Consider the following 27,911-nt stretch of genomic DNA (forward strand, 5'->3'; position numbering starts at 1 on the left):
CACAAATTAAATTGCATGGTCTAGGCTGAAGTTACAAATCAAGTGTGAGCAACAACTCATATATGTATACATAAACATAAAATTGTTAGTCATTTAGTTAAAGTCCAAGATAGCTTATAAGGACAGGGGGTTTCTTCTGGTCTCTCTCATTTTTTTTTTTCATTTTTTTTTTGACCTAGTTCTCACATCTTCTCTACATTTCTTGATATATGAGAATCCAGCTGCTAACTCCCAATGATCATCATGGGGCTAATCATAAACAAAGTCCTCTGAATCTTTTTAGACCTTCTGACGATAGCTGCCTCACTCAAACATTCAACAGGTCAAAGAACTTCCCTGTAGTCAGGCATCTGCCAGAAATAAAGTGGTTGGGAGTGCATTTTTCAGTCTTAATTTTGTGTAACAACTAATCTTTGAGACAGGGATAGCTGCAGGTCATAATGGGCGTGCAAAAAGGTACACAATGCTACAACAGAAACTAAACCCTAACCCTACCCCACACCCTAACAGGCTGCTTTCACGACCAATTGTAAAAACCTTTCGGCGTTCCCCCTACCTTTCTGCATGACCTGACTCTACACTCAGGATGAAAATACAGCAGAGTTGGGAAAAAATTGCAGCCTATTATTACATGAAGGCAACATGGCCTCTTCCCACAAATGCATGTAACAGGAAAGGTGTGACCTCTTTTTCTAAATCATTCCATTCTCCACTACCTCAACACCAGCTGTTCTAAGGGTTTTTAACTTCACATTAGTGATTAAATTAGCCACTCTGCTCTAGTTACAAGTATACACAAACAATCTGAAAGCAGACGGTTTGCTGATTGGATTACTAAAGAACATGAACAATTGTAGTTGTTCACAATTATGGTGTTAAGTTCATTACTTTGGTCATATGTAGTCCATAAAGTAGACTGCTATACACAATCTATTACAACAAACATTCAGGGAAAAATAAGTTTAAGTTCAGTGGAAATATGAAACATCTGATTAAAAATTAGAAACACTGTAGGCCAGATCCCTGTTCTGAAAAACTTGTACTTGTGTGACCTGGATCTAAAATCTGTTTGGACTGCTGGTTGAAATATGAAGAAAAGAGCAAATGAGGTGAAAGGTTTAGTTTTTTTCATGCAATATTTGTCAGAAACCATTTAAGATATTATCTGATCAGTTTCATGTTACACCACTGAGTTATACCCTCAGTTCAGACTCCAAGTGCCCGATAATATAAAATAAGGTATGGGCCTTTTCACTGGATTCTAGCCATCTGCCTGTGCCAGGTGGAGGAAACAAAATATTTGTCAGGTCCTGGTTAAGCTACTGGTCCAGTGCTCTCACAATGTTAGATAAGCAGTGAGAGCAGAGACTTCCAAGTCATTTCAAGTAACTTATCTATCCACTGTTTTTTATCCATCCTCTTGGCCAGAAATCTCTTTATCCTCAGCAAAACAGGGGGAGGAAGGGTGGAGGAGGAGGGGGGGGGGAGTATTGCCCATACTCTCCACAAGCAGCGCTGACCCAATTGGCATCCAACATTGCAAACATACGACTTTCATTATGCCTTTATAAAATCCAAACTGTTCCATATGTGCATTTCTCTCTCTTTTCCCTCTCTCACTAACTCTTGCCTTCCTTCGCACTTTCTATCTAGATCATTGTTGTACTTTCTCTGATAAACTATTTAACTCTACCCCTGCAGGGCGATAGTGGTTATATGGTTAGCAACCCAAGCAGATGTACACTTCCAACAGAGTGTCTGTGCAAACAAGCGCATAATTAAATACAGGCCACATAGCAATCAAATTGTAGGGCTTCAAAATTACAAAATTGAGATGATTTTTCTAATGATTGCAACAGTGTATTTCCCAATTATTATTTGAGAGATTTAGTTTTCGCCATTTTGTTGTTGTTTCATTTTGTTCCAAATTCTCTACTGCCCAAAAAGCTCAATAAAAGAGTTTCTCTTCAATCGTACCATGTGACGAACTTGAGAACCACACAGACTGCAAAAAACAAGCTCACATGGCAGTCAACAAGCTCCAAGCTAGTGATCATTTTCAAACCAAATATGTTGTTATATAAAAATAGGAGATGGGCCTATGTAGCCCAAGGCTGTTGGTGACTTTTAGTTTGCCAACTAAGGAACATAGCTGCAAAGGCAGATGTAGGATTGTGCAAATGTTTGATGCTGGCAACATTAGCAATGGAAGCCTTAAGAGACCATGCATTATTATTATTTATTTCTTGTTTTCTCATGATCTCAACATAACAAAAGTTGTTTTCTCATGATCTCGACCTAATTTTCTTGTGACCTTGACAACAAAAGTTTTCTCATGATCATCATATTAAGCCCCTTTCACACAGAGATTCCGGAAAATACACGGATAAAGTGACATGGGATTTGACCCGGGTTCATTTGATTTTGGTTCATTCACACTGCCAGTGATTTTCCGGAATCAGAGAGTGCGTTCACACACAACACGTAAAAATCCCGTAAAGACACGTGACATACATGACATGTAATGTCTCAGCAGTGTCTTAAGTTTGCTTATGAGCTGCGATTTCTCTCATGAGAAACCACACTTGTGCATTTTTTGCTCTGATTCGATCATAAACTTGCGCATTTACGTACCGTTTCACAGCTGGCGAACGATCCCGGCTTCAGCGTCATCACTACGACACGCCATTATTACGGCTTTTGTTCACACAGCGCGCGTTCCGGGACTGAACACGGTAATGTTACTAGGTCCTCAACCCGGCATCGATGCCGGCATCATTCCCGGGTCGTGTTTGCGTTCACACAGAAGGCGTTCTGGCAATTTGCCGGGATCATCGCGCTGTGTGAAAGGGGCTTTAGACATTTGATAAACATTCAGTCTTTTCTTTAGTGTTAAATGACGCAGAGAACAAATTTGAGCAAACAAGCTGAATTTAATGTGTTTCATGAATTTATGATGCTCTGGAGGCGGCAAATTCTAAGCTGTGATATTAATGTTGCCCACTAGAAGGAGCCACAGGATAATAAATCTTTTAAGCCTTAAAAGATATAAAAAGTTTATATCAAATGCATAGATCTTGTACATTTATTCATCTTAAAATATGTAATTGTTTTGTTTTAAGATGCACACCAGTATTGTTCTTTTTAAGACACGTTTATAAAAGCTACTTAAATGTACTAATTGAGCTAAGGCCTAATCCTGGCTTCATCTAAACCCTGTCTGTGAAACCAGGCCTACATGTTTAACTTTTATAGACCCCACTAAAGCATTTTGTTTTTCAAGTTGGCAGATATGATTAAAACACTTAAAGGCCCACTGAAGTGCCTTGTCACGCAGCTTTGTATGATGCATTGACATAATTTCTACTGAAACAGGATGCTAAGGCAGGACATATTGAATGGCTCCTCCCCGTTTTCAAATTAGCCAATAGCATTTAGTTTACCTCACAGACTACAAGTTGTACTCGACAGCACCATGGAAGCGAATCCGAGCGCTGATGATACATTGGATTCAATAGTAGAGGTGTGAATAAATTCTAGCCATTTCATTCTTAACCAGCCAGTTGGAAAACGGAATAAAACTCAAGCGTTTGAGCAACCGAACACACATCTCCAGCACATATTGCTCCATCACGTGTCAGCGGTCACTTTAGCCAGGTGGTATTTATAGCATAGGGAGTGGGATGCTTTTAGCATTTGATTGGACAGAAGATGTGATGAGAAGCTGAAGTCTGCGGTGATGTCATAAAAATCTGTGATCCATTTTAGTGGAAGTGAGAGACTGTAAGTTTTGAATGCTTATATCTTCTAAATGAGAATGTAGTCATTGTTTTGGAACACACCATCTTATTCAAAACATTAAGGCTAACATATTCATACTAAAAGCTAAAAAACTTACATTTTGATTTCAGGGGGCCTTTAAGTGTTAAACTGCAAGCCTAAGTAATCATACAGCACATTCTCAAATAACCTGACATTAGCTCAAAAGCACATGAAGCACCGGAATTATTCCATTTACTTTTCCCTAACATGTTATGTGACAGTTTGTTCGGTGTAGTATTTCTGCAATCCAGTACTATTCTTGTAATTTTTGAAAAAAATGTTATATGCATATATGTTATATGTTATGTATATTATGCATAGTATCCTACCCTTTTAGAAAAAAATTCCAATTTTATTTATTTAAAAAGTATAATGCATTGGCTATAAGCACAAATCCTTCACTTTTCATTAGTGCCACACATAGTTGACAAATGCCTTTGACGGGGGCTGCATTTAAATGCAAATAAACTTCAGATGCGCCTTTCTGTCTCCATGATGAACTGTTGAGTCAAACTTTTCAACTGGTTTGCTGTTACCAATTACCCAAATTATACATAACACAAGGATCTATTATAAAATTACAGTTATGCTCTACATGAAATGTCAAGTAGGCTATATGAGTATGAAGATGTATGTACAAACAAGAATAATTCCTTCAGCAAGGTGTGCAGTTTGTATAGATGTACACAAAAAGCAAACATTATTATGTAAAGTAGATTGAATTACATCACCTTTACACACTCAAGTAAACATATGAAGACTTCAGATGCAAAAGCCTCTAAGCCTGTCTATATTAAAAATTTTCTTTAATATTAACATTTTTATCAGGCTCCTATGTATAGGTTTCTACCCAAGTACCGACATTTCTGAATGGGCTGAGGCTGGCATTTAGTGAGTTTGAAGTGAAAGTATTTGATGAACATATACTATTTGCGGAGAGCATTCACTCAATATTATTATCTCATTTTTGACATAGGTGGCTTTTAGAGGCTTTTGCATCGGAGGTCTTAATATTTTCTGGGAGGCTAACAACAGTCATCTGATTCTTTGAAACAAGTTCTCAAACTTGTGACGCTGTACTTAATGCTATTGCACTAGCTGACAATATACTAGTTGCCTCAAGGTCCTATAACTGTAACTGCCTTCTTAACAACACGTGTACACTGTAAACTGTAGGTCATGTGCTGAAGTTGCATGTAAAGTTTTGTAAATCCATCTTATGTCACTATTGTAATGGTTACATTTCATGTTGCCATAGCATGACTCTCAGTCTCTCTTGCAACAGTGGCCTAGTTACAATTCTTGCTCTGGTTTTTATTAAACATGAACTGTGGTAATTTTGCATGGCTGGCCAACAATGACTCATTTTGAGACTTTTCTTGTTTCTTGCAACAAATGTACTTCTTAAAAAAAACATACTCACTGCCATAATATTTAATTGGTGAATAAAAATACCTACAATAATCCACTGCTGGTTTTGATGCCAATACATTATTTGACAGACCGATGTACTGAAAACGGAAACGTTTTTTTCCGTCTGTACAGATGACAACGTTATCGAAATTATTCTTGTTCACACGGATCTGTGAAAAATATTAAAAATGCTGTATTATGCATGCCAGGCAAGTAGTTGGCAATGTATGGAAAGCCGAGAGTGCCAAAAACACGTGAATTTTAACACGTCAACACGTATTTCACGCATGAAATACGCGTTAAATATGTGTTTTTTGGCCAAATCAGCACGTATTCAAGCCGTATTTAACACGTTAAATACACGTAAAATATGCGTGAAATACACGTTAAAAATCAGTTTGAACGGGTCAGTGTCATTAGCTACTGAAGACTTGGGTCTAACCATTTCTGTGAGCTTAGGGGGGTGTACCTTTCATAGACTAGGCTACCACCATTTAACATGCTATAGCTTATTCAGCCTATTTATATCGTCCTTTTTTGTATAGCCTATAGAAATAATATATTTAAATTGCTCTGTCTGGACATGTTCTTAAGAATATCTCAAAAACGAGCATTTAGACAATTAACTATGGCCTTAGCAGGGTCACTGTATACAGTAGTGTAACGTAGAATACGCAGGTGACTTTCCCCAAAATGAATCAAAAAAGGCTGTGACATATACTTACAACTTTAAATTATATTTTCTCTTGATCTGGTGCCAATAACACTGAGTTGTTGCAGGGGTTTGGTTCATAGCTTCAAGATCAAAGTTGACAGAGAAAGTTCACGAGCTGCTTCATGGCATCAACAAAGCCTGATTGGTTTGGTTTGGTTTTGTCAACTCAAACTAATCCTTTAACCCTGAGTTTGTTCAGCTACCTTCATGGTATAGGTCCTTGAGCAGTGTGCAGTACAATTAGTCTTCTCCTTGCCTTTTAATACTTTCAGTAAACGAATCAAGTCTGTCACATTGCTAAACAAGCATATAAACTGTCACAAAAGCAGCCGTAAAATAAATTCTAGCTGTTATGAAGTGTACAATATCTTACTTACTTACTTTCAGATATAAACTGTGTGTGGTTCTAAAAAAAACTAACATAATAAGCTACTTAGCATTTTTATGTTTATATGTGGTGCGATCTGGGAAAACCCATCACATGGTGAAATTTTACCTATTGCAGGTTTTGATACCATTAAAGCTGGTTTCAAGCCCTTTCCAAATCCCAATGTTTTTATTTCTTTCATCGTTTGTCGGTAACAAAAGTTATGGTTATCTGAAGTCGGCTGATCGCTATGATTTTCAGGAACGGAATTTTGAGAAAAACAGGTTTAATTAACTATCACGTCCTGCTAGCAGGACTATTGGTGCTCTTTTTTTTTATTGCCTTTTTTTCATATCACATATTTTAGTAATCATCATAGATTAGGTATCATTCAAAAGCTTACGAACTCAAAATTCATCCTGTGAAAACCGTTTTGAAATTGAACGATTGAGAGGCGAGCAAGATCTTTTAAGCAAAAAGATATTTCAGACTCCGTTGTTCTCTTATGCTCCGCTCTGCATCTCACGATAACGTTGGATTAAAAAAAAAAAGAAAAGAAAAAAAACCTTGCGTGCCATTGTATTTTACACAGGACTGGCGGGAAAGGAAGACTACGGAAGACTTCACTTTGTAAAGGAAGACTACGCGTCTGCGCACATATGCATTATATGCATATGCACATATGCATATGCGTGTGCCTAGACGCATGTGCATACCGTCGCTGTTTTCACAGATTCACGTTTTTGAAGTTTACACAGAGATGATAACATTATACTTTTCAAAACTTGCCCTTTGAAGCCTGTTTCAAAGTTTGTGTTCTCATGCCACCAAAATGCCGTTGTCGTGTAAATGAACAGCCAGAACGCATTAAATGTTTTCTGTTTTCCTTTGAAAACAGTGTCGTTTAAACAGCCCCTGAATTAATAAATTAATAACAGATTTTTACAGTGGAAATGAATCAACGCTGAACTTACTTAAGCTAGACAATGACACTGCTGTACAGCCAAAACAATCTTTGGTGCATGAATTTCCTGTTATCACTGTAAAGCTGCTTTGAAACAATCTGCATTGTAAAAAGCGCTATATAAATAAAGGTGACTTAAAGGTGACTTGACAGAAAATTAGGTCACAACAGACCAGGATGGATAAAAAGATAGGCCTATGTCATTTGCTGAGGTGTAAAGTCCAGGGGTCAGAAAGTAAAAGTCCTGCCATATGCTTATTCCACCCATGAACTCAGCCAGCTGATTTCACTAATTAGTTCTATTTCCTGGCTGAAAAACTGTGCTAATTAGCAAATCCAGGTGATTGGAACAAAATACTGAGGAGGACTTTTACTTTCTGAACCTGGACTTAACACCGCTGGTCATTTGATTTCCAGGCTGCAGCTGGTATTGGAGCTCTGCAGCACCCTAGATGCAGTGTCCACGTAGGTTTTCTCTCTTCTCAGATTCTCCTCATTAAATGTTTAATTCCATTAAATGGAACAGACTGAAAGAGGGTGGGAGAAGAAAGAGGGGTAAAGATCACTCACAGCTGCGACTGTGGTTAAGGGAAGCTCCCCTCGAAACTGGACACTTCCCATTAGTGTATCTCCCAAAGTCATGTATGAAACTCCCTTTAACTCTTTTGTATACATTGGCCTTGTTGAAATAAACAACTTAAATAAATAGTTTTGTCATCATTTACTCACCCTCATGTTGTTCCAAACCAATTTGACTTTCAAAACCGACTTTCTTTTGTCTATTGAACACACACACAAACACACACACACAATTTTTATCCATTCAAGCAAATGCACTTTAAAACTTCAAAAAGGATGCAAAAGAACCATAAAGTACATTCCAAGTCTCCTGAAGTTATTATAGTTTTGTGGGAGGAAAAGTTCTTATCTTCATTAATTCAAGATCTGGATCAGGCTGGTTCTTGATCAAATCAACTGAAAACCTGCTCTGTAAACATGATTCAACTGATTCATTGAAAAGATCTGACTCAAAAGTATGATTCATTCACAAATTAGACAGTGCTACTTCTCGCATGAACTCTTTCAGAGAGGAAAAGTGAATAAGCTATAAGTGAATAGCTTCAGAAGACTTGTAAGAAATATATGAACTACTTTTATGATCCTTTTCTGGTCCGTTTTGAAGCTTGAAAGCTCCAGTCCCCATTCGTTTTAACGGAATGGAAAATAGCAACTAGCACAAAAATGTCTGGGTTTGCTAATCTCCCGATTTGAGCTCTTTAATGCGATGGATTGCCAATGCATTAAGATCTAATCTCCATTTAAATGTCAGGGAAATCTACATTTTTATAGATGCAGTATGTTCAACAGATACCCGCTATAGTGTTCATCTATCATACATTCCTTCATTCTTCTGTCTATCAATCAATATTTGTCATTTCATTCATATTTCTCTCTGTATTATTTATGGAGACTTGCATAATCACAACCTACTCAGGTTGGAAACTTTTTCCTTTATGTAGGTTAGCAGATGTACAAGTCTAGCCCCTCTCCAAATCATCTTGACTCATCCAAGACCATGGAGAAACCCGACAATCTCTCTGTCCACAGGGAGTAATGAACATAATGAGTGGAAGAATGTAGGGAGTAACTGTGCTCTCTTGCTAAAATGCTTCATAAGTTCCCTTTGGAGAAGAAACAATAAAACATTTACTCCTCTTAGAATGATTCACTACAGCTGTCATCCAGACTAGGCAGACATAACTGGTCTGGATGTCCAGCTCAGGTCATGTGTAACTGCAGCAGATTACCAGAGGATACAATGGTTGCACTCATCTGCCGTATTTGGAGCTGTTTTCACACATACACGTGTTCCTAAAAAACAGCTGACAGCCTAAAATGAGTTCATGTGGGTTAGTAAGGGTGAGTCGGTGCAAAGAAGGAGTTTCTGCGTGAGTAAAAGCATAATTTGACAGACTGGAGACTGAATGCAAAGCTTAGCCATTCCTCAGTGTTGCCCTGGTCAATGTCATTTAAAACAGTTGATAACAGCTGGAATGAATGGAAACAATGCACTATTTGTGAGGAGAAACATTTATTCTGCAGTGGGGTTAAATAAGGGCAGGAAGATGTGAAGTTGAAGGAAGTTGATGTTACAGACACTAACAAGCAGAATTTCATACAGGTTAGGTAACCAATAAAGATTATTATCTTTTAATTTACACGTCATCACAATTTATGTAACGGAATAAAGGTTGTTGGTGTTTTATTGCCACTAGTGTTCATTTCAGATGGAAACCGCAGTGAATTGCATGTACAGGAAGGTACAGTTTTGGAATTTTGCGACAAGAGGTAGACTATGTTGAAAATTGACAAAAAACAATCGACTATAAAAGGATAATTACATGACTAGTATGACTAGCGCACTATATTCCAAATCTTCTGGAGCCATGTGGTAGTTTTGGATGCAAAACAAGCTGAAATTTAAAGGAAAAAATCATATGGCTTTAGAACACTTAAAATATAGTGCATGAGTAAGGTCACCTTTATGGTCCCCTTTTGTCATTTTGGAGTTTGACAGCACATTTCCACATTAATTTTAACGGTATGAAAAAGAGTGGCCTAGATATTCGTCACCTTTTGGGTTCCATGAAAGAAAAAGAGTCATAGGGGTTTGGAACGACATCCATGCGGGTGAGCAAATGACTTTTATCTTTGTGTGAACTATCCCTTTACCTCCAAATAATCACACTCTTTCTGTTTTCTCCCAAAATAATCTTCTCAGACCTGCCAAGAGTTTAAATGACTTTTAGCTCTGACATAATGTCAATGCTAATTTGACCTGCCATCTGAAGACATATGTCCAGTCTCAAATCAGTTATCATTGCTAATCCTGCTCTAAATGCTTTCAATTAAAAATAATGCTCCAAAAGTACAATGAGATCAATGAGCAAAATATCTCTGGTGATTCATAGCACACATTCTTACTCACAGTGCGATACAGGGCAGTAGCTCCAAGGCAGGCCTGACCCATGACCTTAAGAATACTTATAAACATAAGGCAACTGGAGAGGCCGCTCTTGTTGCAGCCTGCCCATTACTCTTTGAGACACAAAATATATTTCAAAGTTAAAAAAGCTTTGTATACCAATATGTGTTCAGATATCAATTTTTTTAGGTTAGAATAAAAACTCATTCAAGCATGTGTTTTTTTGTTCGTTTTTTTTACAAACAACGCGTGATTAAAACACCATATTTATACTTATGCAGTGCACATTTGGACTTAAAAGATGTGATTACAGCGTTATCATAAATCATGTCTAAATTGGGTTGATTATTGGGTAAGTAAATTGCAGCCGCCTGAGTGGTGTTCAGTTTTGTTTCATGTTGCAAGCCATCTTGATATAATTACCAGAAGATACATTAGCCGGATCATTATATTCACTGATTCTCATACTGCCCCCTATTGACGAAACGCGCATTACCCCTTACCTGTTTTGTGAATAGGATTGCCGTATCCCAATACTCCTCATGCTTGTCATTGTTTTTGTTCAGCTTCTTCTGCCAGGTGCAGAAATTACGCAGGGTCATCGCCGCGTTCCCGGAAACCTTGGGTCCTTTCTCTTCCTCGTTAATCACCATAAACTTGACAACCACGATGTTGATAGAGTTGAGAATGGTGGGGTGTTTGTAAAGCTTAGCCGCCACAGACATTAAGGTCAGCACGTAATGCTTGAGGTCATCACCGTGGAATTTGGCCATAGATTCATCGGCCACCACTAATGTCTCTACATAACGCGGAATGGAGACGAATCTTTTCGAGCGGTTTTTCAGAACTGACATGGTGATGTTACTCATGTGTTCCTTCATGTGCTTAAACTTCGCCAAATACTGCGCAACGGTGTGGGTCACATCGCTGTCCACGCCGCACCTTGACGTTGAGTTTCCACCCATATTGGCGTTAGATCTGCGTCTGATGACATGCGCATCCACATTTTCCCGGCTGGTGTCGTTAAAAGCCGGCTTGACGAAATATTCCCAGCCATCGTAACCGAATGCGCCCTGCAGCCCCTTGCACAAGCTGAGCGCTGCGTAGGAATATGGATCAGAATTCACCTCACCGGCATAAAAACACCGGCTCAGATCTTCACTGTGCGCGGAATTTTGAGCAGTTGGGTCGGCGCGCGTCGAGAAACCGGGAGCAATGAAGCTGGAGTCCGACTGTAATTCGAGTACAAAATCTTGTTCAAATGCACTTATTTTAAATACAACTTTTTGCTCCAACGTGTTGTCTTCTGCACCGACTAAACTGTTCTTGACATGATTCAGTCTTACGGGCACGCAAAACTGACTCTGCATTGAATTCACATTTTCCAATTGAGCATAGAACACGTTAACAAGAAGAACTGACCTTAGCCACAAAAACATGTTTGTGCGCGAGAAAATTGATTGATAAAGCGCAAATTGAGATAGAGTGAGATGTGGATGCAACAATATTCCAGGATGCGGTTGCACTAAAATGTTGCTTTTGCGCGTCCATAAAGTGTGAAATCCGCCGGTCTGTGATCCATCCCTTTCTTGTACCTGTAAACTGAAGCGGCTCTACTCATCTGTCGTCTTTATGTGCGCGCGTCATGTGCAAACATCTAGCGCTTGTCATCAGAAGTTTTTGGGGAGGTGCTCGAGTGCGCTCACTGTGTATGCTTCTCGATTTAAGGTTAAGCCTGCAACTACTTGTGACTGTGTGAGCTTTCGCATCATCAGCCTGCAGCGCTCCAAGAGCCGGGTTTCCCTCCCACTTCATTTACAGCATCCAAACAGTCTCTTATGATATGAAGTTCGCAAGGGAGGACAGCACATGGACTATAGACATATATATACATTTTCTAAAACCTTCAAACACCAGGGAGTGATATAATCATAATTTAAGGATAGGTTATGTAGCTAATGGTACCTAACATTTATATTATTTTCCCATAATTTTTATATTATTTTTCCATAATTGTTGTGTGCTTGGCCGTTTCCAAACATTTTTGGTATAATACACTGTTTAGGGGTACAACAGCTTGTCAGTGGGGTAGTAGGCCTACCCTTAAAGGTACTCCTATCACTAGGATGCATATTATAGGCCTACCTTACAGCTGCATTGTAAAATGTCTTAATTGTGTCAGTTGCAGAACCGCATACTTGTATAGCCTATTGTAGCCTACTACTTTTACCGTATCTTTCTATGGCAGAAATATTAAGGGTAGTTATGCTAAAATACGGTTCTGAATTCAGCATCTGTCATGACTGCTGAATCAAAAAATTGTCAATTTGAAGTAGGCTACTTGTTCAGTGGACCCCATTCAGTTATGCACAGGTGTAAGAGCGACATCTTGTGGTGAAACAATTTCAGCACAGTTTAGTAAATATTAAAAAGCTTTAAACTACGACCAGTAATTTCAGAATAACCTCTTTCCATTCCAAGCAACCACCATTTTTTTATATATATATTTTTTTTAGTACTGGACAATGTTTTGTACCGTAGGATGCCATAGGATCTCTTGTTAAATTATTACCTCCAGTTTCCAACTTTATGCTCCAAATGATACAATGTTGCCCCTTAGCGGTGGTTTTGAAATCAACCTGACATCAGCCACTGTACGCTGCGCTATGATAATGAAAACCTCGATGAAAAACTCTCTGTGTGTGTTGTGAATAACCTTTTAGATGTCCCTCCAACGATATTTTTTTTTTTTAAAGAATTGTCTTTCTGTTTTGTTTTTTAGAGGTTTTATGAGTTTAAAGCATGCAGGATTTAACTAGCCTAAATCAATGCCACAGATAGAGAGAGAAGCTCGGGGTTTTGCGTTAATTATTTGCAATAACGTAATATATTTCAAACTGATATGCACTCCAAAACGTATTTGGGAACTTTTCAAAATCATTCATTTTGATTTATAGTTCACCTGGCTAGCCATGATATTCAGATGTCACCTTGCTCGTGTGTACACCGCGTTACTTCCAAGATTTTCACTGGTTTAACACGCTCTCTAGCATCTACATGGTTGACACTCAACACATACTTTGAGAGTCCTGCAGCATTCCAGCCGGCTGTTATAATAATAGCTGAAAGTAAGACCCGCTGTAGTGAAAAAGGGGGCGTGTCGGTAGCCCCATTGGATCAAACTGGGTGGGTTTTTTTCTTTTCTTTTTTTTTCTTGCTTTGGCGCATGAGGGGGAGGAGAGAGAATGAATATCAAAAATAAACCGCGTACGCTGGAGAAGCACAAGACAGTATAAATACCAGCAACGCGAACATTCTTCGCTTACAGTTAGCCGGATGAGAATTATCTTATAAGACTGTTTTTATGAACTCTCGAGACTTAGCCTAATTTTAATTCTTATTAAGTCAATATTTATATTAGGTTTTTCATAGGATTTTCATTATCTTCATCTGCATCTTTGTTTTAAAATATCTGTGCGTCCAGTGCCGCTTACCTATTTTACAACATAGGCTACAGTTTTGAATATTAAAATGGTATCCACAATAGTTTGTTATATATTTTTCTTAGTAAATCTTATGTCTCAGTTTGCTCTGTGTGAGCTAAACGAGGAAGAGGAAACTGTGCCAATAAACCTTGCATTCAGAAAAGGTGTTTTTTGGCGGAATGAAGAGAGAGCGCGTTTTAAGATCAGTGCCTTTGGCCAACTTTTTGTGCTTGACCTGACGCCGGACAGCAAGTTCGTGTCTCCAGCATTCAGCGTCCAGCGCATTAAAGCGAAGACTCTCCCCGCGGTCCTGGACGCCTCCAGGAGCGGAGGTTCTCTCAGGGGTGTCACCCGGCGCGGAGACAGCGGTGCGGACCTCAGAGACTGTTTCTACACCGGATCGGTCAACTCCGAAAAGGAATCTGTAGTTGCTGTTAGTTTATGTCACGGCATCCAGGGTACTTTCATAACGCAAGGGGACGAGTACTATATTCAGCCTAAAGCAAGTGTCAAGACCACCGGGGAATCTTTTACGCAGGTGCACGTAGTTAAAAGGCGAGTCTTTTCCAACCACCGGGGAGCGTCAAATATGGTCTTTGATCAAATAAAAGTGGACCGTTTTGTGAAAGAGAGCAACCTGAACTCCAGTGAAGACGAAGACGGCAAAATGAGACGCGCAAAAAGATTTGTGTCTGCTGCGAGATACATCGAGACTCTGGTAGTGGCCGACGCTTCAATGACACGTTTCTATGGAGATGAGATAAAGGTTAGTAAACTGCATCTTTTATCGCAAATTGCTCATTTAACATTTTTAATTTACAAATTTAGCAGTGGTTAATAGGCTATTAGATCTGCCCCTCGGGCGCATAAACAACGTTTCAGTCAACTAATTCATTGTAACCTACACAATGTAGCTAGCTACAGTTCAGCTTTCACGGAAGAAAGGTATTTCTCTCTCTCTCTCTCTCTCTCTTAATTCTTTTTTTTTTTTTTTTTTTTTGCGTTTTACAAGCTAATATCTTTAAATAATATACCCCAATTATTGTCCTTAGCAATGCGGAAAACTGTGACTGCAATATTTATAGTAGGCTATGCCTAATTATGGAATATTTGTAGAAATACTTTTAACTGTTGGCTAACTTATTTGCACCCGCCTTTAATAAGTTTTCCAGGTGACATTTAATAGCCTTACGAAAATTAACTATGGTTTTTTTATAGTAAACGTGTGTAGGCTAACCATGTTTTTTTGGCGGATTGATTTCCATTTGTAGCCTACCACAGTTTTACTACAAATATTGTCAAACGAGCCTATGGGTAGTGTAGCAAAACCGTGCTTAATTTGTGGGTACCATGGTGGAACTACAATAACCTAAAAAGTTAAAAAAGTTTTTTTTATTTTTTTGCAATAAAACCATTGTTATTTTTCGTAAGGGTAGGGCTACATCTCTGAGCATGTGCAGGTCGCACGAAAGTGTAGGCTACACTTCTGATGACATTTTCGGTCAATATACTGCAGTGTAGGGAGCAAGGATCCTGGAGCGAAGAACAGGCTTTTTGAAAGTCGAGGCATGGTTTCTCTTGTGAAAGGTAGCGGATTAGCATACTTTTGCCTGTACCAAGGGATGTGTTTTGGAAATTGAAAGCGTCAGTGTCTTCTTTCTCTCCATGGTCGCTTGCAGCGATTCATTGAAATAGATTGGCGTTTCAGAACTCTACCTGCATAGTGCGGGTTTCAGTCTGCATGTTGCATAGAGGTGGAGCTAGACTATGTCAAGCTCAGCCCATGACGTCCAGAGAGGTGGTGCTGGACGTCATTTGGCTCTGCAGTGAGTCCCACTTGCGTTTCTTGGAGAAATGCGAACCGGGCAGTGGTTCAAATCCGCGGGTTCCCCGAACCGCAAGTCCGTGACCCTCCCTTGGTAGAAATCGCGTTCCCGTCCTCTACGTCACTGATTGGTGGCGTCTTTTGGAGCGAGTTTGTGGGAAAAAAAAGTGCAAACTAACTGTTCATGTTTGTCCAAGATGCAAGTTTTTGGATATTAAATACTTATAGAACTATATGAAAAACACATTTTGTAACACACACTGTTACCCTCAAGGTCTGTACTGAAGTAAACACTGAAAGTAGGGAATGTGTTTATCCATTAAAGCTGATGTGCCACTAACTAAATATGAGTGCACTCAAAACAGCTGTCATATGTGCTGTTTCACATTATCAAGGATTTCAGGGTAAAACTATCATTCAGGGACACATTTTCTTAGCAATCATTATTCTAAAATTCACACGTACAAATAATCAGAGTAAAGATTATTACTTATTAAGGGAGCTCTGAATTTGGCCCAAACCCAGACTATACTCCCCCATATCACTGGCTGGAATAGGAATCAGACAAGAGTAAAGAGTCGGGGTGGCGGAGGGTGGATGCAGAAAAACTGTAGAGAAACATGGTGTGTCGTCTATGTTTATAGGCTTCCTCTTGTGCTGATTGGGTAGATCATTTGAACGTGTTCCTCCCGAACTTTGTTATTAAAACATAATTTTCAGCTGCATTCACAAGTCGATTGAAGTACAATTTCTAAAACGATGTAGGTCTTAATGGTCTATGGTTTAGAATTGAAAAGTAACATATATCGGGCAAACCACTCAAACTTGTGGTTTGAGGGTGACTGTGGGGTTGGTTATACTGATTGTAGCAAAATATGAAACTAGTCTGTGAATCAGAAATACAGAGGGGGGTGAAAGGACCATCTGGAAAAGAAGGACAGACAGGAGTTGTTTTTGTCCCATATTATTGATATAAAGAAGAACACATTTTTATAATATTTTGGTCCCACAAACCTTCAGATTTTTGCTACCCCTTTATTTAAATATATCCCTTTTGTTACCCCTTTATTTATATAAGTTTAATGAAGCAAAAACTTAACATATGTCTTTATTAAGTCTACTGTGATGTTTGTGTATCATCTGCATTAATATGTCTAACATGGAAACTTATGCCTGTTTTTAAAACTTTTATCAAGTCATAGTCTCCAAAAGTATGAAACTGAAAACAGTCGATCAGACAATCATCTAATTTTAATGCCAAGAGATATTTTTGGTACTATATATCCAGGGGTGTATTTTTTTTAAAGTATCTTTGAGATTCGTTTATGCAGTGTATCCACAGACCATTTTTGTTTCATTACTAAATTTATATTCTCTCTATTTATTTCTACAGCACTACCTCCTGGCGGTGATGTCCATGGCAGCACAGATCTATGCACATCCAAGTCTGAAAAATGCTGTTAGTCTGGTGGTAGTAAAGATGGTCGTTGTTGAGGATGAGGAGGTGGGACCTGAGCTTTCAAACAATGGCGGTGTTGCCCTGCGCAACTTCTGCATGTGGCAACAACATTTCAACCCAGGCAGCCAGAGGCATCCTGAACACTATGATACTGCCATCTTGTTCACTAGAGAGGTGAGAAACACAAAGCATTTTTTTCATAACAAAATAATCCAAATTTGAATGGAACGGCAACAGTAATTGAGATCTCATCATCTTGTGCACCAATGTCAGTATCCTACAACGGTTGCAATAAAAACAAAATTATGAAGCAACTGGACGTGTAATAGCAGATTTACTTTTAAAATCAGAAATATGTAGGTTAAGTAATTTTTTCATCAGGAAAGATGGCAACTTTCTCCCCAACATTTTCAGTCCACACACATTTTACAGCTTTTGATTAACTCGCTTGGCTAGCACTTTTCCAAAACAAGACATCATTTCATTGAGGCAATGACAGGGTCATGATCACAATGCTCAACAGGGGGCCCCTTGTTCAATCTTCAAGACAGCACACATGAGATCGTAGCACTGCCAAATCCAGAGGGTTAGCACAGCATAAAATAGATGTAGGAGAAACAAAAATTTGGCTGGACATCCAGCTGAGAGCAATACAACAGAACTCATGGAGGTCTCAGTCCTTCTGTGGCTAGATGGAGAAACAGGTGGTTTTTATTTAGTGGAGGAGGTCTGTGCGTCTCTGGTCGTCTCACATGGCTTCACTGAGACGTCTTATCCCTGTCTGACAGGGAAGTGCTGGACAGACCTATTGGTCTGCCTGTGCTGTGTGGTCCAGCTATCTCACAGTTAATTCCCCCCCCCCCCCCCTTTTTTTTTTTTTTTTACTCAGCCTGCCATGTATTTGCTTCATTTTACGATGGAAACACTGACAAATATGTTTTGCTGGCAAGAGCCTGCTTGGGGGAAAAAAGGCTGTCTGGAACTAATGGAGCGATGGCTGGATATCAGTGTCTCAGATGTGTCCCCCTCTACTCTCCTCTCCTATCCTCTCCTCTCGCTTTTCTTTTTTTGTCTCACATCTCTCTTTCTCATTTGCCCACTTGTCTCTCTCTCTCTCTCTTTTTGACCTCAGGATATTTGTGGATATAAGGATTGTGACACTCTGGGTGTAGCTGATGTTGGCACTATGTGTGACCCCAAAAGAAGCTGCTCAGTTATAGAGGACAATGGCCTTCAGGCAGCATTTACTGTGTCACATGAACTCGGTATGTTCACACACATGAACAGACTCCATGTCTATAGTTGGACATCTCACCCTAACTGACTGTCTGGACAAGAGCATGTGTTCCAGACTTAGTCATTAATTAATGCAAACCAGCTGTTTTCAGCAGCTAAAGTACACTGAGAGCTTTGTGTGAATATTAGGGCTGTAGAACGATTTCAAATTTTAATTGAATTTAAAGTGATTAAAGTTATTGCTGAATCACATGTCAATATTTTTGGAGACAAAATTAAGATAATTCAAAAACATTGTATTATTGTAGTAAATTATTGAATATACTTACATATTGTAGTGGCTTTAGAAGTCACTGTATTGCCAATTTCTATTTCTATATCGAGTTGTCAGTCCGTTCAAGGACAAGTTCTTATATTCCATCTGTGCTATTTTCTTGAATCATATTTTCAGGAGTGAGCTTAAACAACCCATACAGAGTATACACACACAAATAGGTGTTCAAAATACAGGTACAGTTATGGACTTACATTACGGACATTTACGTTCAATTATTAAGCACCAAGTTGCAGTAGTAGCTGCAGTATTGTTGTCTCTTTAAATGTTTGGTCAAAAAAAACATCACAGTGAGCAGCAGTGATAAACATCAATGAAAGACATATAGAGCACAGTCATATTGAGGAGCACAGCAATGTGTGAAAGTTATTACACTGTAGATGTACATCTTTTTGTTTTCCTCTCCTTTTTTCAGGCCATGTACTCAGCATGCCACATGATGATTCAAGAAATTGTGAGAAATGGTTTGGGCATCTCAATGGACATCATATGATGGCTCCTTTCTTCATTCACCTCAACAAAACTCTTCCCTGGTCTCCATGTAGTGCTCTATACATCACAGAGTTCTTCGACAATGGCCACGGTATGATCCTTCTCTGTTTGTCAGGATAATGTTTTAATCATTTCCATGTCAGTGAAAAAGTACTCACAGAAAAGGAGTACCATTTGTTTTTCTCTTGTCTTTCTGAGTGTATCTTTTATTAACCGCTGGTTTTCTCTCGGTTAACATTAGGTTTTCAGTTTTTGTTTGGTTTTGGCCATAGAACATAATGGTGCATATTTCCCAGAGACCCAGAGGGGAAAAAATACAATAACATTCAGTGAAGTTTTTGAGACATTTGGCTTAAATGGTAAATCTGTCATTCTAAAGTTAATGGAAACATGTCATAGAGAATCTACTGTATAATTTTGATCTTAATGTGCGGTGAAAAATCTCTATAATGTAGATGCCTGTGTTTTATGAATTTACTTTCTTCCAGTGTTTTGCACGTTTCTTGTTTAAATGCCTCTTCTGTCTGAACTTACTCCCTAACCACTAATAATGGGCTGGTTGGACCACACTGTGTAATTTTGCTGAGAGTGTCAAAACTAACAGTATTTGCAGAGCAAGCTCACTCTCACTCACTTCATCTACACATGCTTTGTATGAATATATACTATACTGTTCAAAAGTTTGGGATCTGTAAGACCCCTGATTTTTTATGTTTCTTATGCTCACCCAGGCTGTATTTGTTTGATCAAAAATACAGTAAAACAGTAATATAGTGAAATAGTATTGACATTTTAAATCACTGTTTTCTATTTTAACATATTTTAAAATGTATTTTATTATTGTGATGGCAAAGCTGAATTTTCAACAGCCATTGATCCATGATGAAATCATTCTTATAATGCTGATTTAAAGGTAGGGTAGGTGATTTTTTATAAACACTTTTTGTTATACTGGTTTAAACTTTCTTCACATCCTGAGAGCAATCAATAATAGAAGTGGTCTAAATAAAAAAAAATGTACATATCTTCTGTCGAAGTCTCAGGACCAAAAAAAATTTCCGCGCACCCTGCTCACGCAGACATCACACGTAATCAGTGCGTTCCGCAAGGCTATGCACAGTTGTGGACAGTCACTGAGTGCCACAAACAAACAGCAGCCACCTTTTACAGTTCCTCCTGAACCAAAACAACGCACTTATGCTACGTTCACACCATGTCGTAATCGTAATTACGAGATGGCAACCCTTGACGTTCTACCTGCAGCTGTTCACATCCTCAGACTCGGATCAACAATGAAATTAATCTGCCGCAGTCAGGTGGTAGAAGTAAGAGCTCTGTAAGTTGTTTACGTTCATTATTATTGTAATGTTATGTGCTTTGAGAGATGAGGTCATTTAACACCGTCTCCTGACTCTTTGCAGGCTCTGTGTGTGTTCATGTGTTTTGAAGGAGATGTGGCTTTGGAGAGCGCTCTAAATGGGGAGGGTGGGATCTTGCTAGCCTCTCCGAATTTGCCTACGCTACCTTTAATACTCAAGAAACATTAATATTATTGTAATAAGGAATTGAGAGTTGAAAAGAACAGTAGAAAACTTTTGCAACTTTATAAATGTATTTACTGTCACTTTTGATCAATTTAATATGCCCTTGCTGAATAAAAGTATCACTTATATAATCTGACCCCAAACTTTTGAATGTTAGTTTCCTATCTATGAAGCTGTGAAGTTGTGATGTAACTTCATGAAGTAAAAGATCTTTCAAAAGGGACTTTAGATTTCTGACACACCGAGGGGACATGTCCAGACTGCCTATAGGGATACCTGGGGTTAACTGTTGTTCAAATTAAATAGAACAATTCACAATAAAGATGAGCTCAGATAAGAAAAGTGACAGCTCAGGAAATACGGTAGACATATTTTCTCCAGTTTTTGATTTATCTCCGCCGATATCTCAGTCTACACGCTCTCGTTCCCAGTCTTCCATTGACTCATCTTCAGTGACTCACACATTCCAGGTTTAACAACTGTTTTCCCTCACAGAAACACTATGCGTAGCCAAGCACATGCCGTCTTTACCGGTCGTACTGTTGCCACAGGTAGACTATGAACTGATTCGACTTCAAGGCTGTTATTTTCTATTGTTGTTATGCCTGTATCCGTTTCAACAAAAGCCTTTCATTACTAAGCATTCATAACATTCATTTAGGTGTGCAAAGCTGTATTGAAACATGTCCAAATTCTTAATGTGTCCTCAATACTTTAAGCCTAATTAGATTTCACAGTATCAGTCTTGGAAAAACACGAAGGGAGTCAAGAAGTCTGCATTATTGTTTCATGGTGTTATACTGTCTCCATATCTTTATCCATATGGATAAAACTATGTTTAGAAAGAACTCAGGGTAGACATTCCTTACAGTAAAATTATACTTTCTTTTGTTACTGATTTGATTTTTTGTTATAGAGTGAGCTAACTCCACAATAATAGGTTACATAATGGAAATCTCCAGATGGGAGACTATTAGGTCTTACGCACATTGGGATTAGAGGAGGTACAGTGAGATCTCTCTGCTATGAAAATAGTTCCCTCAAGCTAAGGTGCACAGCTGTTTTAGACTCGCTGAATGTAAGAGATTGTTTTATTTGAAGTAAACACTCTGTCAATGGCAACAGGCTTAAAGAAAACAGTCCAAACCACCTCATAAGCATCATTACAGGAGCTAGCAGTTGAATATCTCTAAATACATATAGTTGAATAAGACCCTGCATATGTATTCCTCAGGTGACTGTTTGCTGGATCCACCTGAGATGACCATCCCTTTACCCGCTGAGCTCCCCGGCCATACGTTTGGTCTACAACGTCAGTGCCAGCAGACGTTCGGGGACAAATACATCCAGTGTCCTAATGCTCCTAAAGAGCACACATGTGCACAGCTGTGGTGTCAAGAGGAAGGAAAGAGACAGTGCACTACCCGGAATGGAAGCCTCCCCTGGGCCGACGGTACTCCCTGTGGGGAGGACAGGCGATGTCGTGAGGGTTTATGTGTGTCGAGTGCACTGGAGGAGGCGGGAGAGGGGAAGGTATGCATGGCCAGGATGTGTATGTGCGTCATCCAGTTTTATCACACTTCACCTGTCAGCACGTATGCATCTAAAGTGCGGGGGGGGGGGACGACTGGAAACACCTCTGTACAGATTTATGGGCACCGCTATTAAAAAATATCTGACATTTTAGGTGACGCCTTGCTTATGGGCCCTTGTGCATCACCCTATACTCCCTTTTAAAAATTGTAAACATTAGCACATACTGTCCCAATTTTCTCTTTTGATTATTCAAAACTTTTACGTATTCCCCTTCCTTTGACATCAAAGATGACACATTCTTTTCACCATACTGTTTACATGTTTGAAAAAGAAAGAGTCAGACTCATAAATAAAACGTATTCCTCCTCTTGGATCCCAACCAGGCCCTGTCTCTGAGCAGCTTAAAATAATCAATCTACTTTAAATCCAGCTTCTAAATGCCAGAAAGAGAGTTTATATAGAGGGAGCCTTTAAAAAACTCAATTATTTTTGAGCCTTCCATTTTCAGATGCATGTATTCAGCAAAGCCTCTTAAAAAGTGTGATTATATTTGGTGTAGTGTAAAAAAAAAATAAAAAAAATACTTGTGATCCCAGACGGCCTGGCTGTGAGAAGGCATCCTTCAGCCAACTCATAAAAAACCCTGACAGAAATGCAGTGTGGTATGCTCACATTCTGTCAGCACTACGCTTACTGGAAGTGATGTTTAGGACTTTGCAAGGCTACATCAGGGGTCAAGATGAGCATTGACTCAGATAATACAGTTATAGAGTTATAGAGATATTTGAAGTTTATAAATGTTTACATAGAACAAATATAGTGATTTTACATACAGTGTATAATATAATAAAATGAAATAAAAAACGAATATAATTATATAATAATAATTGCTTTCTGCTATTTATTTATATAATTTTGTTTCAATGTTTTAAGAAATTAATACTTTTATTCAGCAAGGACACAAATTAATACTTTTATTCAGCAAGGACACATTAAATTGATCAAAAATGACAGTAAAGGCATTTATAATGTTACTGTTAGATTTCTGTTTCAAATAAATGCTGTTCTTTTGAACATACTATTCATCAAATAATCCTGAAAAAATGCATCACGATTTCCACAAAAATATTAGGCAGCACAGCTGTTGTCAACATTGATAAAAATAATAAGAAATGTTTCTTGAGCATAAAATCAGCATATTAATATAATATGCATATACAGTAATGATTTCTGTAGGATCATGTGACACTGAAATTGGAGTAAAGGCTGCTGAAAAATGAGCTTTGCCATCAAAGTAATACATTACATTTTAAAATGTATTATAAAAGAAAACAAATTTACTGTTTTTACTGTATTTTTGTATTTTACTGTGTTCTTTTGGATTATTTTCTACTAGGTCCAACATATTACAGTGAAATGAATGAACCTATTTGTCCTCCAGGTGCCAGTCAATGGTGGTTGGGGAGAGTGGGGCCCTTGGGGGCCGTGCTCACGAACATGTGGTGGGGGTGTGGAGTTTTCTCACCGTGAGTGCACTGCTCCAGTGCCGCAGAATGGGGGATCGTACTGTGTGGGACAGAGGGTCAAATACCAGTCCTGCAATACTCAGACTTGCCCAGAAGACCATGGTAACATTTTATAAATAAACCTCTTTGGGTAGCATAATGTCACATGAATGAAGTCAAGAGGTCAAAAACCCATGCATTTGTAATGATCGCATTATTCTTAGTGGTGCACCAGTGACTTTTATTTTTTATTCACAGGCAAAAGCTTCAGAGAGGAGCAGTGTGAGAAGCATAACAGTGATCGTTACTTGGACATTCAAGGGAACATAAAGCAGTGGATCCCCAAATATTCTGGTGTCTCTCCACGTGACCGCTGCAAACTCGTCTGCCGAGCCAAATGGAGCAATGAATTCAAAGTTTTTGAAGCCAAGGTGCAGATCCGTTGAAAACGCTTTCTTTTTCATCTAATTTGATCAGCAATAATGACAATATGTGAAAGAAATGTTAGTGCTGCTCTAAAGCTTTACTAAGATGTCAGATGATCTCTTTCTTAGACTTCCCTCTTGCCACAGGCCCATTGATATCTTTACACTCCCACTAAACTCTCATGCATGAAATATTTTCCTTGTTGTAAAATGTGAAACCTGAGCACCCGAATCCTACAGTCCAGCTACTTCCTTAAGCTCTTGAGTGCACCTCTGTAACTGATATTTCAGATACAGCTGAAATGTAGTTGGTTTTGCGTCATCAGCCCAGAGTTTTGGCCATTCCGCTTTACATGGAATAGCCATTATGTGAGAAAAGAATACACTGAACTTAGCACTTAGGCTGCCACTGCAATATAAATGCACATTGTTTCTTTAAGCATTTGTTTAGTGTTTTTGTCTATTCTAATGCTGATCTTTTATATGTTCTGGGCAGGTTGTGGATGGCACCACCTGCGGGCCAGACACCACATCTCTCTGTGTTCAGGGCCAGTGCATAAAAGCCGGTTGTGACCAGGTCATAGGCTCAAATGAAAAGCTGGATAAGTGTGGTATCTGCGGAGGCAACAGTACGACCTGTAGGAAAATAAGTGGCTCACTAAACAAAGCTACGTAAGTAAAAAAAGAAAAAAGTATATTTAAGCATTATTAAAATGTTAGAAAACTGTAAAATAAACTCTGGGAAAGGACAGAGTGAGCTGTTGATATAACTGAGCATATTTAGTTTTTGATAAGGATGCACTGAAATTAATATTTTATCCAAAAGTAATTTCATGTTACTGTATGAGCAATATTACAATTCTACACTATTTTGTCTAAATAAATGAAAAATAAAACACTAAAATCAGTGCTACAAGTGAATTTAGGTATCACAACATTATAATTTAACAGTGTTATTAAATGATTCTTTTTTTAAAAATATCTAAGGTAGTCTAAGGTATGTAAAAGTAGGGGAAATGAGCATGTACAATTAAGTATCCAATATGAGTCACTATATACTGATAAATTCAAAAGTCTAAGCTCCAAAAGTGGGTTTTCATAGCAGTACAATAGAAGAACCATTTTGTGTTGCCCAAAGAGCCTTTCAGTCAACAGTTCTTAAAATAACTTTTTTTGTCTTATTGTAACGTTGTGTAGTACTCCAAAATGCAAGCTGCAGAGATAACAAAAAAGTCTTCATTGAACATGGAGAATAACACAGGAGAACACTCGGGAGAATATAGGAAACTACACATGTAAATTTAGCACGAGAACTGACAAGTGAACTGAACATAACAGGGAGTATAAATACCAGGCAAACATAATGACAGACAGGTGGAAATCATATGTAACCAGAAGAACAAATTAAGATATAAACAGTAACCAAGGAATCCAAAACTAAACAGAGCAGGGAAACAGGAACTGAAGGAAACAAAACAGAATATCAAAATAACTGACCATAACCGTGACACTTTGAGTAAAGAACATTTTAATAATCTAAAGAACCTTTTTTCCACTATCAAGAACCTTTTGTGCTGTGGGAAGCTTCCATGGATGTTAAGAGTTTTCAATAGATGCCAATAAAGAACCTTTATTTTTAAGAGTGTAATGTCAGCCAGTAACCAATATGGTACGGATATATCATGCATATCATCCTAGTTTATGATATACTGTTTGCTTATAATATCTCCACAGTATTGGCTACATTGATATTGTTACCATCCCGGCTGGGGCTACCAATATTGACATAAAGCAACGCAGCCATCGAGGCATCGCACACGATGGTAACTACTTGGCGGTAAAGGCAGAAGGCGGAACCTACATCCTGAATGGGAATTTCTCAGTGTCTATGGCAGAGCAGGATATTCCAGTGCCTGGTGCCATGCTTCGCTACAGTGGCTCTTCCACCACCTTGGAGCGACTACTCAGCTTTCACACACTTCGGGAGCCCATCACTGTCCAGCTGCTGTCCACTGCTGGGGACACCTCACCACCTAGGATAAAGTATACTTTCTTTTTGCCGAGGGATGTGCCTTTTAGCAAACCTGGCACAGAGAGCAGGATTTCAGCACATGTTATCTTGCCTTTTGGTGGAGCTGACTGGGTCTTAGGTGAGTGGTCTGAGTGCTCCAAGAGCTGTGGTGCTGGATGGTCTAGGAGAAGCGTTGAGTGTAGAGATGGGCAGGGATCCCTGTCTTACTTCTGCGATGCCGACCTGCGACCGGCAGACATCCGGCCCTGCGGGGATCTGCCCTGTCCCATTTGGCAAATGGGGCCGTGGTCAGCATGCTCACGGACTTGTGGACCCGGAGAGCGCCACCGTACCGTAGTCTGCATGGACTACATGGGCAAGGTTCTAGGGCATGAGAAGTGCAACCCAGATAAGAGGCCAGAGGTAGTTGTAGGAGAATGTTTTTACCAGGACTGCTAAAGCTGACAGTGAACAGTGTTAGAGAATGAGGAGGTGGTGGGATCCGTTGTGTCTGTAGTGACTGAGAAAGCCCTACCAAGCTTCACAAGCAATCAAAGGAGCTCTTAGACATACCAAGGGCATTTGTTATGAATTATTACCTATATCATGGTTTAATCTAATTCTCTGTGTCTTATTTTGTTTAATTTTAACCACAAAGGTAACCTCCCACGGAGATCTACCTCAGTCAATACAAGCTTCATAATGTTCACAATTGTTTAGAGAGGAATCCTTTTGAAAACAGCAAAACCTTTGAACAAACCTGCTGAAATTTTATTCAAACATCTGTCAGATACCTCCATAATGCAGTATAGTTTACTCCACATATGAAACAAGTCCAAATTTAATGATATACCTGAAGGTGGTCACATCAATTATTCAAGTCAGAGCGTCCATTTTCTTAAAAAAAAACGTCAGAATGGACTGCATTTTATCACATGTCTTCATACATGCTAGACAAATTGATTTCACACATTTATTTTAATTGCCAGCTTTGTAGCATTGAGTCTGTTTTGTAATTATATCTACTACTTAATACTGGTATTACCCATGAAGGCTTTCAGATTTTTCATATTACAACACTGGAAGAAACAGTATTTGGAAGTACAGTCCTTTACTGGCCACACAATAGCTGTATTTGAACAACATGCACAGAGATAAGAGCTGTTGGAATAGATACAAATATGCTAATTTTACTTTTTAAATGTTACCTGGTTATGACTGTTAATTTGGATGAATGATTTTAGTTTGTAATGTAGAATCAAAGTGGAACTGCCTTCTCTCACACACTGTTGTAATTCAGCCATTTGGCAATAAGCTAAGACAATAATAATAATAAGTCTGACAGCAACAGTGTAAAGACTGCAAAGCGTGCCTTAAATTAAAAAATTGCATCCACTGATGCACATTACTTAAAAGGGGATCATATAATATAATCGATACTGGCATATATGAGTTTACAGGAAAAAATAATTTATTGCTAAATGTTCATTTAGAAGTGGATAATTACTGTATATTATTGGACACACATGTCCCCTCAAGATAATAGCAATTATTACCAAAAAAAGAAAAAACATTTCCTGTGAAAGACACTTTGAGATTGCATGCATTTTTTGCAATCTATTAGATTTATTTGTCTTTACTCTTCCAAGCTTTAGTTGACACTGTATAAATACATGTAACATACATCACCCTCACACCCATCATAAGAATGACGAGAAAAATAATTTGAATGTTTATATATATATATATATATATATATATATATGTATGTATGTATATATACATATATATA

General features: G+C 38.6%; 2 protein-coding genes across 2 annotated transcripts in view; one reads left to right on the forward strand and one right to left on the reverse strand.

Annotated features, from left to right (window-relative positions):
- Positions 1–12,022, reverse strand: part of adamts15a (ADAM metallopeptidase with thrombospondin type 1 motif, 15a) — a 28,994-nt gene extending 16,972 nt beyond the window's left edge. The window contains exon 1 of the mRNA XM_084415304.1: positions 10,771–12,022. Within this exon, the coding sequence (XP_084271430.1) occupies positions 10,771–11,706 (936 nt within the window). The 5' untranslated portion in view covers positions 11,707–12,022. The remainder of the gene's footprint in view (positions 1–10,770) is intronic.
- A 1,565-nt stretch (positions 12,023–13,587) lies between these two features.
- adamts8a (ADAM metallopeptidase with thrombospondin type 1 motif, 8a) lies at positions 13,588–27,676 on the forward strand. Its single transcript, XM_084415467.1, has 9 exons — positions 13,588–14,518; positions 16,971–17,210; positions 18,169–18,301; positions 19,022–19,189; positions 21,877–22,175; positions 23,620–23,806; positions 23,942–24,114; positions 24,605–24,780; positions 25,843–27,676. Exons 1-9 carry the CDS (start codon positions 13,799–13,801, stop codon positions 26,576–26,578), a joined length of 2,832 nt encoding a protein of 943 aa, XP_084271593.1. The 5' UTR covers positions 13,588–13,798; the 3' UTR covers positions 26,579–27,676.
- The last annotated feature ends 235 nt before the right edge of the window (positions 27,677–27,911 follow it).

Source organism: Rutilus rutilus (assembly GCF_951802725.1).
Source record: "Rutilus rutilus genome assembly, chromosome: 7".
Classification (NCBI taxonomy): domain Eukaryota; kingdom Metazoa; phylum Chordata; class Actinopteri; order Cypriniformes; family Leuciscidae; genus Rutilus; species Rutilus rutilus.

What these genes read in the sequence shown, in the direction of transcription:
- adamts8a (XM_084415467.1), top strand. Translation starts at nt 13,799, where the DNA reads ATGGTATCCACAATAGTTTGTTATATATTTTTCTTAGTAAATCTTATG. An exon ending in GTTCTTCGACAATGGCCACG is followed by an intron (nt 19,190 to 21,876) that starts GTATGATCCTTC and finishes TGTATTCCTCAG; the next exon opens with GTGACTGTTTGCTGGATCCA. An exon ending in AGGAGGCGGGAGAGGGGAAG is followed by an intron (nt 22,176 to 23,619) that starts GTATGCATGGCC and finishes TTTGTCCTCCAG; the next exon opens with GTGCCAGTCAATGGTGGTTG.